The sequence below is a fragment of the Nymphaea colorata genome, chromosome 8 (genome assembly GCF_008831285.2).
Source record: "Nymphaea colorata isolate Beijing-Zhang1983 chromosome 8, ASM883128v2, whole genome shotgun sequence".
Classification (NCBI taxonomy): domain Eukaryota; kingdom Viridiplantae; phylum Streptophyta; class Magnoliopsida; order Nymphaeales; family Nymphaeaceae; genus Nymphaea; species Nymphaea colorata.
Genome location: NC_045145.1, coordinates 4,038,355 through 4,053,604, shown reverse-complemented (window position 1 = coordinate 4,053,604; position 15,250 = coordinate 4,038,355). Strand labels below are relative to the sequence as shown.

At 37.7% G+C, this 15,250-nt stretch overlaps 1 protein-coding gene across 5 annotated transcripts; it reads right to left on the bottom strand.

Moving 5' to 3' along the window:
- Window positions 1–3,645: 3,645 nt before the first annotated feature.
- LOC116259216 (uncharacterized) lies at window positions 3,646–13,685 on the bottom strand. Of its 5 annotated transcripts, none has more exons than XM_050079238.1 (10): window positions 13,376–13,679; window positions 12,215–12,432; window positions 11,683–11,797; window positions 9,798–9,887; window positions 9,338–9,523; window positions 8,504–8,620; window positions 6,425–6,535; window positions 6,078–6,159; window positions 5,839–5,927; window positions 3,646–3,975 (listed from the first exon to the last, which is right to left on the bottom strand). In XM_050079238.1, exons 1-9 carry the CDS (start codon window positions 13,538–13,540, stop codon window positions 5,863–5,865), a joined length of 1,149 nt encoding a protein of 382 aa, XP_049935195.1. In that variant the 5' UTR covers window positions 13,541–13,679; the 3' UTR covers window positions 3,646–3,975; window positions 5,839–5,862. The 5 variants fall into 5 exon arrangements, with proteins under 5 accessions (XP_049935195.1, XP_031492774.1, XP_031492775.1 ...); XM_031636914.2 differs by having other exon boundaries at window positions 5,829–5,927; window positions 13,376–13,677; XM_031636915.2 differs by lacking the exon at window positions 3,646–3,975 and adding an exon at window positions 4,454–4,792.
- Between the last annotated feature and the right edge of the window lie 1,565 nt (window positions 13,686–15,250).

Sequence of the window (15,250 nt, the reverse complement as noted above, 5' to 3'; positions counted from 1 at the left end):
ACTGATGGTTCTCAACCATTAGAATTGGAGATCTGCAGCTACCATGGTCAAGTAGAAATTTGGGGCCCAATAATGGCCCTGGAGAAGTGCCACCGATGTAGCACTTCAAAGATGCTCCTAGTGACATCGATGTAGCATTTGTAATCTTATTTCTGACCATTTCACCATGACAGTTATTCAATCCATCTGTTTTAGTGAATGAAAGCACCTTGAAGTGGAATACTCGAATGGTCCTTTGTAATGAAATTCATTTCTATTTGAAAATAAACTGATGTTAGCATAAAGAATTGACAATAAAACAGCTGACAATCAATAAAAATTTCTAAATATTCCAGAAATGTATCTTCATGATCTTGCCAAACTAATTGAATGCAATTCTTTACAAGTTTCATGCCTAAGATTAATTAATGTATCCTTACTGATTCTTGTATCATTGAACGCTAGTGGTCAAGTAAGGCGGCCTACATCCACCTGAAGCTTGGAAAATGTGAAGCTTGAGATGCAACTTTTTTCAAAAGAAAATTCTAAAACAACCATGTATACCTATGATTTTAATAAGATAATGATGGATCCCCCTACATAAGAATTTTTGCTCTACCTCTTATTGAATTAGGTATACCAGTCTTAAGATTCTAGATAAAAATAAAAAAGTTGTCCACTAAAGGACCTGTTCTTGGTTAAACATTTGCCTTGATATCGTGCATCCTCACTTGCCCCAATTGAATTTTTTCCTTGATCATTGTAAGGCCTTTGTCTTCACTTGCTGACTTATTTGCACTTGCCTTCATCATAGATTCTCTATGTCTCTGTAGTAGCTCCATTTGTTTTCCTCTTTGTCAACTTGTCTTTTTCAGCATATCATACTTTCACACCAACTTGTCTCTTTCAGCATATCATACTTTCTCTGTAGTAGCTCCATTTGTTTTCCTCTTTGTCAACTTGTCTCTTTCAGCATATCATACTTTCACGCTTCCTTCTCCAATATTATTACCATTACCCATAACATCCCCTCTACCTTATCCTATTGGTAAGAATATCAAAATTGATGAGATTGAGCATGCCATCTGGTTTATTGTTGCGGTAATAACTATTCAAGGCTTTGTAATCTAGTACCATCAGTAGAAATATATTGTATTTTCATTTCTCGTCTAGCAAGATTTCTCTAAGAATGTAATGACCTAACTGGCGAATCCCAATCCACCCTTTAGCAGTTTGAATTTGGTTTCAAATTTAAAAAAGGTTAAGACTTAGGTCAATCACTTAGCAACTTCATTTATATGCCCTCCAAAATTCTTTACAATTTTGAATACAGAGACTAAATTTTTATAGTGTTACAATTCACACATCCTTAATGTACATAAGCCCGTGTGTGTGATCTTAGGGTCCAAGTGTTGATCCTGACTCTGATAGCATTGTGACGACCCGATTATTATATTTCAACTCAGCTCTTAGCAATTTCATTTCCAACCCAAAAAAGCTAGGAACAAAAAAAATTAATCACTTTACAACCTCCTTTACAAGTCCTTAGGATTCTTTAGAATCTTAGACACAGGGATTGAACTTTTGCAGTGTTATAGAGCAAGTGTTCTATTGCATTATATTTGTTGTGGTAATTATGATACACTAGATGTGACAGCAGATATGGCGCTTCAATATAAAAGAACCAAAGAATAGGCTTCTCAACTTGAGATACACAATGCTCTAGCATGTAAAAAAAATTTATCCACATGATTTCGGCAATGGTGTTATAGTAGCTCGATATTATGCCTTCGTGCTAGATTTGGAGACTATTGACTTTCTTGGAGCTTCATGGCACCAAATTACAGCCAATAAACCATATAGCTACGTATAGATCTCCTGTTATGTAGTCATCTTTGACAATCTAGCTACGTTAGTACCAAAGGCTGAAATACCTGATAGCGTGTCTCAGATATTCACTTTAGTGTGCGGTAAGCTCCAGTGCTTACTGCCTGGCCAATGCAACAGACCTTCTTAATGCATGAAATCTCAGACTTTGCCATGGTAGAATATTGAAGTGCCCGCATGCTGCTCCTACACAAAGTTGCCGTGGATATGGTATTGGCTTCTATACATCATGCATGTTTGTTTAGAATATTATATATACAATTTTGTTGGGAAAGAATCAACCTGATCTTTTTTTGGCCTCTATACCAGGTAGTGAAGCTCATCTAAATCCTTCATGCAAACTTGTTACTGAAAAAAATTAGTTTTTAAACATAAACAGGCATTTCACCGTTGACTTGATTTAATAGATAAGAGATGAGCCTTGCATCTATGAGGATCCTTTCAAAAGTCTAATCCCAGTGATGCAATCTTCACGTCCAACAACTTAGTACATGCATAAAAACTATTTATTGAAAATGCAAATAATATTTTGTAAGCCTCGCAAATCTTACACTTGTAGTTGGAAAACATTTTCTTAGGTTGATGCTTTAGTTTCTTCACAGAGCAATATATAGAGTCTGCTTTGTGAAAAACACTAGTACAAATTCTTTTATGATTGGATACCAAAATCCTCCTTTTTATTTTTGCTCAAAATCAGACTTCAGACAAAAGTAACAAAACTGCGATTATTCTAAACAGACCAATGATTGTAGTTATATAGAGATGCTTTAGTTTCTTCTTATATTCAAAATTACTGATAAAGGTTTCTTAATTGTGATCAAGGTGCTTTACAGGCACAAATGTCAATTTTGAATTCGTAAAGACATTTTGATTTTGACAAAATACGTTATTAAATAGTGATGCTTTAGTTTCTTCTTGTATTCAAAATTACTGATAAAGGTTTCTTCATTGTGAACAAGGTGCTTTACAGGCACAAATGTCAATTTTGAATTCGTAAAGACATTTTGATTTTGACAAAATACGTTATTAAATAGTGATGCTTTAGTTTCTTCTTGTATTCAAAATTACTGATAAAGGTTTCTTCATTGTGATCAAGGTGCTTTACAGGCACAAATGTCAATTTTGAATTCGTAAAGACATTTTGATTTTGACAAAATACGTTCTTACGACTTTTTCGTTTTTCATTATTTGAGCATGTGTTAATTATTCTCCGCCACTGGCTATTATTCTTCCATTTCAACCTTATCAGTCGTCAGCTATTTTGACAACTGCCCACGTTTCTTCGTTTGAACACATAATTTATAGATTTTTAGGAAACCAAATTTTCAAAAGTACCTGCTCAGAGACCATCTTAACTCTTTAGATTCAGCAGATTAGTAGATCTTTTCTGAAGGGTGAGTTTTAAAAACCGACTTTTGAGAAAAATATATTCAATACTTGAAAACAAATTTTGTTACGTAAAAGGGAAATGAAAAAGGAAATTTGAGGATATGCAGCACAATTTTGGTTTTCGTGATTAGATGAGAGAGCAAGTCACGGAAACCTTGAGTTTAAAAAAGTTTAAATAACTACGAGACTTGGATGCTTCATTTTGACAGCTTGCACCTGGATTTCTTACCTCTCTATTCCTCGAAAAAGTGGTTCTCTGTTTATTTGAACTAGACGAGAGAAATTTTGGCTGCTTATCTAACAACCGAAGCAGCAGCCAACACCTGCAATGGTTTTCTTTCCAAGAGAATCTTCACAATTGGCATTTTACTTGCCAGCATTGCAATCATATTAAATGGTTGAAAAGCGTTCACCAGAACTGGAATTTAAGAATAAAAAAATAGCATTTTACATTTACATCGACATTTCCAAGGGACAAAAGAAACCTTATCTTGACCCTTCAATTTAAGAATCTTAAAACAAGAGAGGAAAAAGACATCATCTTGACCTTCCAATCTAACAGTCTTATAATAGCATTGACTTATTTAGCTTAACAATATACTCCTCCCGAGTAGGATCAAAACATATGGTAAATTGCCAAAAGTTACCGTGGACGACCAGCGGGTTTGTTGTATACTTCACAGAAAACCAAAGATTAAGGATCCAACTTGGCCCCACAGTCTGAAGCAATAGCAGGATGTCAGCGGATTAGATTCATACAACTATGAGACCAAATTCAGATTCATTTAGCAGGGTATAGCAAGAAAAGTGAAGGTGATTACCAGGGTATGATAAGAGATTTGGATCTGATACATGGTAGGAAAATTGAATCTAATTTGAATCTGATTAAATCTAAATAGCAGGATATGGAAGAAAATTCAATCTGAAAGTAGACTGACGTAAAACTAGAAGGTGGACGCAGATGCAACTTTCTAAAACTAACGTAAATCCACAACAATATAAGTTGGACGTAAACTTATTTTGGATTTCATTCTTGACAGATTTGGCTTTGGAATTGAATTGCATTGTTTATCAGATGCAATTTTCCTACAATACCCTATTAAAATCGATCTGCATTTGGGACAATTCAGTTGACATATGCATCGTAGCGTTCATTCAATCACAAAACCTACTACGATACTATAATCTTGCCAGGCCATGAAGATGAATTACATATCATACATACTGAGATATTTTTCAGATCTTCTGAAATACCATTTAAAAATGAAACCCAAACTCTCCCTTAAAAGCTAATGGTGAAAGAATGTGTTCTTAAAGCATCTAAAACCGACGTGCTGAGAAAGAATTATCATTTCCTCAAATATTATCCCCTTTCCTGATCAATTATCCCAAAGATCCAACAAACAAATGACAAAGATTGATGTCTTAGAAGATATGGTTGAAGTCTTCATTTGGGTTGTGAGATCTCATTCTAAAGAATTACTCCCTCGTCCCTGTAGGGTCCAGTAATATCCCATTCAAATTTGTCAGCAAGTCACTGCATTAAGGAGAAAAACACGTAAGGAGACGCTAAAATGCACTTTGGAATGACAAGGACCTTAATTCTATGGCTCCAACGAGGTTTGCTGATTATTGCCAGGAGCCCACATCAAATTCACAGCTTGTCAAACTAATGATCTCAAGTTGCACTTGAGATCCACAGTTAAGACCCATTCTCCACCACTTTACATTGTTAGTAGGTCCGCTCTAAGGGCCTGTTTGGTAGGAAGGAAATGGAGGGAAAGGGAGGAAAAAGAGTAAAATGTGTTTGGCTGCAAGGGGAGGGAAAGGAAAAGAAAGGAAAGGGAGGGATTGTTTAGTGTAAATCCCTTCCCTCCCAAATCGGATGGATTGGGAGGGAAAGGAAAGAAAGGTAAGTGGAAGAGTTTTTTATTCCCACACTACCCCTCCTTTTCTTTCCCTCCTTTCTAAATCCATGTGCTATTTAGTCTTTTTAATCAACTTTTTCCATTCCTTTCCATTCCATTACTTTCCCTTCCCTTTCTCTTTCCTTCCATTTCCATCCAAACAAACTTTTTAATCACTCTTTTCATTCTTTTTCATTCCATTCCTTTCCCTTTCCTTTCTCTTCCCTTCCCTTCCCTTCCCTTCCCATTCCCTTCATTTCCATCTCTTTCTTTTCCTCCAACCAAACAAAGCGTAAGATCAGAAGGGAGAGGATCTGATTTTAAATTCACAGATCCTAAAACCTGAGGATCTTCAGTTCAATTCAGATATGACGTACCATTCAATATCAATCAACAAAGGAGGAGAACGTAAAACAGAAGTAAAATGCCAACCCCAAATTCTGATTTCAACACAAGAAATGATGATATGCGTCATGAAATCCAATGTAGACGAAATAAAATTGACCCTCAGTATACACACTAGGAATTCAAAAATCTACCTATAGTCCACATCGAGCATGCATTAGAGACCAGGAGATTAATAAATGACCCAGCGAAACCATTCTCAATGATTTCGTTATCTGATCTATGAAAAGTTTCTGTGAGAATTGAGAAAGAGGTGCTTACCATGACTAACCTTGCTGTGTATGAAAAACAAACCCTACATCACTGGTAAGAGACAACTCTTCAAAGATGTCCTAAGAACATCTTCATCCAATCTTCGACCTAATAGGACAAGAAACAACAGGAACAACACAATGTAAAGAAACCTCTATATGACTGGAATGAGACAACTCAACAAGGATGTCCCTAACAGCATCTGAAAAGGACAAGAAATAACAAGTAGTGTACAACAAAATGTTTATATGCAGTTACCTATGAATACTATTTTGTTTGACCTGGTCTGTCCATGCTCCCATCTTCTTGCTGGAACAATCTCATATAGATCCCTGACAGCCTGATAAACACATCAATGTAGAATCATAGAGACTGTATGAAGAACTACTGAGAAGGTAGAGATTATTTCCATGGGATATCTGAAGCCACCCAAACAGTTTTAGTCAAGCAAGACCTTACTACAAAGAGGCCATTGACTTGGTTGACACCAGGGACAGATGATACTAGTTTCCCTTCTAGAGAAAAGAAAGATGGACTTGGCTTTTCTACTGAAGTAGTCAAACCAACTCATAGCAATATAGGCAGCAGAGAAGGGAAAGAAAAACCTGCAGTGTATGCAGTCGTTCAGATCCATGGACATTTAATATCCCTTTGCAACGATAGATATCCATCTCATGTCTTTTTTCCCACAGAATGTCCTCCATCCACAATCGGACCTTCAAGAAATGTAACAAGGCCTCAGCTGATATATGAACAACCCTGAATGTCACTTACCTAACATCCCTATCTGCTTTTCCAAATGTGAGTTTTGTATTAATAACTCTCTCTCTCACAGATAAATATAAAATAGGCAACTAAATAGGAAGCTCATTGGACTCTCTAGTGATTCATTTTGTAACAGACTCAGGATACCAGTTAGTGTAGCATTAAAAACAAAAAATAAAAAAATGAACATCCACATAACCAACAGCAGTGAGTACAGGGAATGATTGCTTCCTAAGTCACATGGGTATGGGTATGATGCAAAATAACACAAAAAAATCAAAATGAAAGCAACATTTCAGTAAACAAATGATATAAATAAAAACATTAGTATGTTAATGAACAATAACTCAAGAAATAGAATGAAAAGTAAGGTGGAAAAAAATTAAATCAAATTAAAATTAAGCAGTTTGACTTTAAAGGTACCCGAGTGTGTCCAAGTACCCATTTTGGGTACCGGTACGGCAACATGGGTACGTGGACCTTACTGAAGTACCCGTGTGACTTCGATTGCTTCATGCTTAGCTTACTCAACAGAGGAAAAAAATACCTTTGGTCTGTCCAAAGTAAAATTCTTTCTAATGTGAGATGAAAAACCAGAAAAAGTGAAACCACATGCAAAATGCAACAGGCAAAAATGCAAAAAAAAATTATCAGTTATTCAAAAAAAAAAAAACCCACTTTTCATTTCCATAAAATAACAGTGATGGACACTTTCTTTACCATTCTCTTATGTGCATGTATGAATGGATCATGAATGTTGTTAGGAGCTGGTAAGGATGACAAAGTTTAATTTAGCATTGTGTTACCATGGTAGTTCACCATAAACCTGCCTAATAAATGTACGCACAAGTTACAAGGACTGAAATAGCCTCCTATTATCTAAGAGATAAGTTATCTCTCAGATAAGTAATGAAGAAACTTAGTGTCGGTGTCAGTACAGAGGCCTCTGAAAACACATCCCAGCACATCTTCTTTAAATTACAAACAGAAATAGTGGCATTTCAGTTCTTATATAACAATAAATGCTTCCTAAACAGATCTTAGTTGTCAAAATCGCTACTAGCCGATCAACTAGCCATACTAGAAAATTGTGGTCATCAACTGACCTCTGTCTCAGACCAGCAACTAGTTCACTCAAGCTCAGCCACGTATAAGAGAAGAAGTGTATGTTGTGATCGGAGTATCAGCAGTTCATTCTTCACGGCATTGATGTATACCCCCACCCAGTCAGTTCTAGCCCTCCCAAGTCTACCTATCCCATCGTGTCCATGTCTGGAAACTGATTTGACAGATCCTCTACCCCTCTTGCCGTTAGTAGAAACTGACATCACATAGAATGGGAAAGTTCTATGCATCTGCCTTTGTCTGGAACTAGATCTGCTTCCTGTTAGCCCTCGGTGGTGGTGCTCTGGATCAACGCATGATCGACAAAGAAACTGGAAATGGCAAAATTTATGCTCTCAAAGGTTGGCATCTCATGCAGTCAGTTAATAATTCCTCATCAATTTTTAATTTTCAAAAAGGTTTATTCTCACCATACAGGCACAACTATTCTCTATTGAGAAATAGGAAATTAATTGCACTTAACTGCATAGGTGATTCTTAGTTTCTAAATTCCTATTTGAGAGAGAGAGCTCCTCTTACGTGGGACAGGACTTAGGAGCTGGGCCAGCTCATGCTAAACCACATCAAAGATTCTGAAAATTCCCAGTTCTACCTTGTCAAGTGCCAAATGTGAGAAGGTAACATCTTATATATAAGAATCCTAAGAGAAATTGAAATTTATTTACAGCCCAGAGTAAAAGTTTCTCATTGTTTACAGCCTTTGTAACTTCCACAACAATTTTGGCCGTTGATGTTGCTCATTTCTCCTTTATATGTAGTATAGAAGATTGCCTGTAGAGCATAATTGCACATACCTGATTTAAATCAACTGATCCTTCTTCGCAAATGCATAAGGTTTTTACTTCAAAGTCATGGGCACTACTAGAATCATCTCTGGCTTTTTCCAACAGCGCTTCCAGATGAGCCACATGCTAGAAAACAAAAAAACAATTTCAAACGAATTGGTTCAGATGGTCTAGGATTTCTGCATTTTACATGAAAGACTACAAAACTATTGTTACGAGAAAAATGGATCATGACTACATAGAATAGAATGAAAGATGAAAGCACTTTTGAATAGACATGTTAACAAAGTGAAACTTGCATTGTACAAATGGAAAAAATACCAAGTCCAACAACTGTGACTGCAGTTAATACAGAAAGTTCATTCATTATGCATATATACATTCCTATTAAAATGTGAATGTCCAGAAAAATGCGTTGAAGTATGCATGGATTTTTTAAATGAAGAAATTATGCATGCATTAAGTGTGAGAATTTCAAGTCATATAGATCTGGTGCTTTTTAGCTTGACCTCTTTCCACCGTGCCAAATGCAAATTCTATCTTGCAGTCAAGTTTTGCTGCAGGTCAACTGAATCTCGCTTAGCTTACCCGTCCTTTACCCTTCATGTGTAATAAGCTCTATGCCATTCACCCTAAGATCAGTTAGGTCTGAACTCAGTTCCTTAGTTTGATTAGCCTTGGATTCTAGAATGAGATTCATATATATCATATTCTCAGATGATCGAAGGCTCCCAAACATAACCTCCTTTCCCAAAATCAAAACTTGATATTTCAAAAATATGTAAAATAATATTATGTGCTCCACTGCTTTATGAAGTGTTACAAGAAAGAACTATGACTAACCATATCATTGTAGGCCTTGCAATCAAAGATATAATTGAGGTCAACTTGGCAATGAACTGTCCGCACTACACAAGCAATTGAATTGATAGTAGAAATCTCCTTCTCCAAGTCCTCAATCACATTTGAACTTATAATCCCAACATTCTCCTCAGAGACTAGGTCAACCTTGTTAAGAATTACAACATCCTGTAGAAGCACAAATATCAGCTCACACATAGAATTAGTTAGTTCAAGCATTAAAAATTTCCAGAATAAAACTATTAAATAAAAATTTACAAAAGAAAAAGAAAGTTGGTTTTTCCTAATACATGGGCCATCTGAAGTTAGACTACCTCCTATGCTTTTAAGCCTTTAAGGAATGGCAAAGTTTTTTTTTTTGTCATTCTTCCATATGAACCTGAAGCACAAAGTTTCCTAGACAATATGATACACTAAGGAGCAAAAAACATTATTGCTATACCGCAAAAGCAATTTGAAGAAATGCTTCAGGAAAAGCCCGTGACTTATTATACTCATCGAGCTGCAACCGCAGGTTTCTTGCATCAACAACCTATAAAATAACTTAACTCATCAACAGAAAACACAAATAACTTTAAAATAGTAAATGGCACACAAAGCTAAGTAGTCTAGGAAAGTACTTCCATGAGCACCCATTGATGATATCAGCACTGAATGTTCCAGAAACATATAGGTCCTGTGGTGCAAGAGTTCTTCATATCTCAACCATAAAAACAAAAAGACAGAAAAAAAAAATTGCAACTCCAATTCTGTGATGTACGGGGTGAAAGGATGTCAATAGAAATCGATGATTGTATGTTTGCCTTACTTTTACACCACAAATTTCAAATAACCGCTTGAACATGTTTGATAAAACACCATAAACTGCTTAGCTGTCAAAATCTCAACCAGTCAGCTGGTTAGTCCCAAATAGTATGATGAGTCAGTTATAGACCAACCTACATTGCAAACCAGTGACTAGTTGGTCGGACTAGTCAATCAATTCATTTAGTTGTTGGTCAACCAACTAGACCTGTAAATGAGTATGTGTATTCTTAGACTTTTGCAATTATTTATCTATGGACAATCAACCTGGGCTGAGTTGGATAAACTAGTCCCTATTAGTCTTTCTAGTGTCTTGAATTACCTCTAGTAAATGTTCTGTGTAACCCTCTATACAAGAACTTATTTTGGATCCAACCTATTCCCTTTGGTTTCCCTTTTCTTTGTCATCACTCTTAACTAGTTTGCCACATGTACCAAACACTACATTAGCTAACGAATCAATTATTTGCATATCTCCACTAGTTGAATTTCTTATCTCAAATGAAGGAATTGGCAGAATTGATTTTCATGAGTGAAGTGATTGACATGGCCGTTGATTAATATGTACACAGCAATTATGCCATCCAACATGTCTCTTGACCCATCAGAAAGGACCATGTCAAAAAAGTACTTTTAAGTAATGTTTTCCCGGGAATTTTTGCATCACTTTTCTCAAGTATTCCTAAGAATAAAGGCTTCAATGCTTAAGTCTTAGCAATTATATACAAGGACAAAAGCCACAGAACACTGATGAGTAAAAAATGTACAGTTGTACATGGTTGACAGTTTTCTATCAAAATGTATTTAGAGACAAGCTCTTAGGAATGTGGACCATTACCAAACACCTGAAACAGTATAATTTTAGTCTATTGACAAACTTAGTAGTTAAAATCCCACCAGTCGTCAACTGACTTATGTTGTCAAACCAGCAACCATTTCGTCAGACTAGTCAACTAATCAGCCTAGTGGTTGGTCAATTAAAAAATTCCTTCCATGTGCATACGTGTGTGTATGTGTGTGTGTGTGTGAGTGTGTGTGTGTGTGTGTACATATATATACTTAGACTGACCAGACTGACTAGCCTTTTGTTGCCTCAAGTGACCCATGCTTGACCTGCAATCATGACAACTAACATGCCAAAAGAAACAGCAGGCTCTAATCACTGTCACACATATCTGCCATATCTTCAAAATGCTGTGAGAAAAAAATTGTATTGCAAAAATGAAAATATCTTGAAAGTGTGTGATCAGTGATGATATCACAAGATTTTCCACAAAGAACGTTCTTAATATATTTTAAACATTTTCAGGCTTGTTTTATCATTTAATATCTGTTTTGAACTTTTATCAATGTTTTTATAAGAAAAGCAGTAGAAAGCTCATAATTTCAAGTTGTGAACATCTACTTTTCTTGGAAGATAAACGAAATTTTCATTCATTGAATTAATATACCATGAAAGCCACTGAACACAAGAACATATAAACTACTAAAATACAACGGTTAAATCATCAATAGTAACTCACGGTAATGATGGAGTCTAGCCTAACAGATGATTCAAGTTGGTCATCCAGCCAAAGCACAGATGCAATTGAAGCAGGATTAGCCAAGCCTGTGGTCTCCAACAGTATGTGATCAAGCCTGTAATATCCAGCACCATGATAAATACTCAACGGTTATTACTTCAATGAGCTAGTATGATCATAGAATATGATTTTAAATTACAAACAATATAACTCTTTCGAGGCAATTCAGTCTCCAATGTGAAAATTTGCTGATTAAGAGAAATAGAAGTTACAAAACACAAGCATAGAACACGCTTTGTCGAGGAAAAACAGCCGGGACTGCAAAAATATATTTCCCAAAAGACCATTTTAGAGCACCAAAACACCTGGAAAAATAAAAGTACTCATCCAGGCACACCACTCAATTGTGTAGATATGTGTTTATTTTGGAACACGCATGATTGGATGTGAAAATGTCTAGGAACAAGAAGACCAATAAAATTTTTCAAGGTATATGTCAGCCACTACTGGAGACTAGATGAAAAGCACTCACTTCTGCTTCCTTTGAACCAGTTGCTCCAGGGCCTGAACCAAGCTGTGTTTGACCGTGCAGCAAACGCAGCCATTGCCAAGTTCTACCCATTCTTCAACTAAACTGCCGTCTTCTCCTTCATTAATCATTGCTCTTTCAACACCAATCTCTTCACCAAACTCATTCAAAATCACTGCAATCTTCTTACCATGTTGGGCGTTGAGTACATAATTAACCAGCTGAAGTCACAACGTGAGGTATCATTTGTTAAGCTGATGCAAACTCACGTCCACCAGTCTCTAAGTTGAAAGTAACCACCATTTTTCAGGTATCATTTAAGATAAAAACAGGATAAAGAATTGAAGAACTTCCCATGTTATTAAAAGACAGCAATATCGAAGCAAATGTTCCTTCTCTCAAGGAAAGACTGCTAAACAAAAGCAAAAACAGAACAAGTAGATGTTCCATGGAACCAGCTTCATTCTCTTAGCATAATAAAAAAAAGGACAGAAATCGGAACAGGCAATGATTTCAACCGTGCCTTTCATTGGTAATTTCTATAATAACAATTAACAACGCACTTTACACACTTGCAAAGAAGAGCGCAAACTGGTGAATCTGTTTTTTCTCAAACCAATTTCTGGAACAGAGGCTCGACGTTTTGTGCAGCCTCAGTTAAAGAACAAAATGACGGTTCCTTGGGCTTTTACAGTGTAAGATCGAGGTGGGTTCATCTTTGAGAATCGTAAGTCTTCAAGCTCTTCTAACGTTTTATTTTTTTCCCTTCGAACTTTCCTTCTGTACGCCCATTGGACATAGAGAGTCCAACTCCTTGGTCACCCAAAAAAAAAAAAAAAAAAAACCCTATTGTTAGCGGCGAATGTGTTAAACTCTACAGTCAGACTCAAATTTTCAATTACCGAAGAATTTTCTCTTCAGATAATAAGTTGCAAGCTCTCAAACTATTGTCCATCACTTTGACGGAAAATTCTCACATAATCTCCATCTTTATCAAGAAAACCAACTTCGATACGACCAGTAGCTCAACCTAAAAAGAGCTTTTGCAAATACTCAAACCAGAAAAAGAGTACCAATAGCTCGGACTTGTATTCAGAAAACTACTAGAAATGAAAAGGTAATTGCACAAGAAACCCTATATGTAAGTTGCAAAAAAGTACCTACCGTCGATTTACCGGCACCGAGGTAGCCAGTAATTACGGTCACCCCAACCGAGCTCGTAACATCATCCGGAAGAGATTGAACCCCTGAGGCAGACACCTCCGCACTCCGATTAACGACTTTGACAATCTCGACTGCCTCCGGCGGACCTTCGTCATCTTCCGCCATTTTTCGAACAGGTGATTCCCGGTAAATTTACGCGATCCGGAACCCAGAGCTGCCTGCTTATGCCCATCCCGGGCCCTCGTTGGCGACTTCGGGCGCCAAATGGTTCGGTTTTAATCGGATATTTGTTCAGAACCGATTCGTTATTTTCGTACTCGGGTCATTAGTAAGGGTGGGCAACGGTCGGGTATCCCTGATGGCAGGGGCTTGTGCTGATCAGCGGGCTCGAGTCAGGTATTTAAGGCCTAACTCGACCCCACATAAGTGTTTAAAACTCATTTTTTTATATTTCTCTCTCTCTCTCTCTTTTTATATATATATATATATATAGCGTACAAACTTTTGGCATGTCACTAATGACTCCCTTAAACAGTTTTTGTGTGTCTTAGTGATTCTCTCAAAAAACTCTTTGTGTGTAGCTGATGTCTCTTTTAGAAGCGCTTATCACATCATCAATTGTTTATGAGATATTAAAAAATGAATGGTCAAGGGTTTCAAATAGGGGTAGACACATTCAATCGTCCATCCGGTGGGTATGAAGTTGACAGTCGGATCCTTTCCAATAACTACGAGCCGTCCGGCAAAAGCTTCAGGCGAGCTTGATTTCAAGTTTCTTGAGACTTGGACCGCCCGGCCGGATGCCCACCTTAATCCTTAGTAAGATAAGAATCACATTTGGTTTCCAATCAGATTTGAGATCTAATTCTGACTATTTAATTAAAACTAATCTTCGTACTGTTCTTCTCTGATACCAATCTGATGGGACCCCGGGTCGGACCGCCTAAACTAGCTGCCGAATGCCGAACTCCTTTCCCAAAGATCTCTTGAGATAGACGCGGAAAACAATATAATGAGACTTATACAACTCAATCCATGCCGGACATGCAACCCCAGCTAAAATTTTTTCCTTAGGACGTGAAAACTGGAATGGTTTTCCAAAACCCCAAAGGCCAACTCCTAACACGGACGCAATGAGGGACGACGCTAGTACAACCGATGCGATACAAGTAAGCACTCACTCAACGCGCATCACATTCACATAACCAAACCATTCAAGCATGCCTAGTCGAGCAAACCACGCCCGTAACCCCTAGGTGGTCAAGTAGCCCGTAGGTGTGTCTTCGGCACTTGTGCCCAAAAGGACCTCGGTCGGCCGCAACGCCTTCGAAGGCGGGCTCAAGCAAAAACACCCATTCCCCGCTCTATAGGGGGAAATCGACACCAACCTTCCCGGAGCTAGTCCGGGGTCACGCCTTGACAAAAAAGTCCGAGTCAAGGCACTCAGCAATCAGCCCACTCTGTCACGTGGGTTGAGCCTAAAGCTCGGCTGGGAGAAGGAGTGCGTAAGTCCCGGTTCGGTTCCCCTTTTTAGCAGTCCTGTCTCAGCAGCACACAACCGCAAGGGTAAGCGTCATCTCCCGAGCGGCCCCTGTTACAGCAACTCGAGTGAACAGAGGAAGATTCGGTTGGCAGCTCCACGACAGCAACTGAAGATAGCCAGGAAGAAGCCTGATCGGAGCGTCAAAGGGAGGGGTGCAGCAGTGTCTCCTCGAGTGGGTGTCGAGGATGCCGAGCTTCTATCTCCCTCTCGCTCAGAACAGCAAGTGTCTGGGTCCCCTGTTCTCCTCTGCTCAGGATGTCAAGCGTTCTCAGACCTCTGTTTTCACCGAAACCCCGCGTCCTTTTGGTTCGAAGGCAACTCTTGTCGTCGGG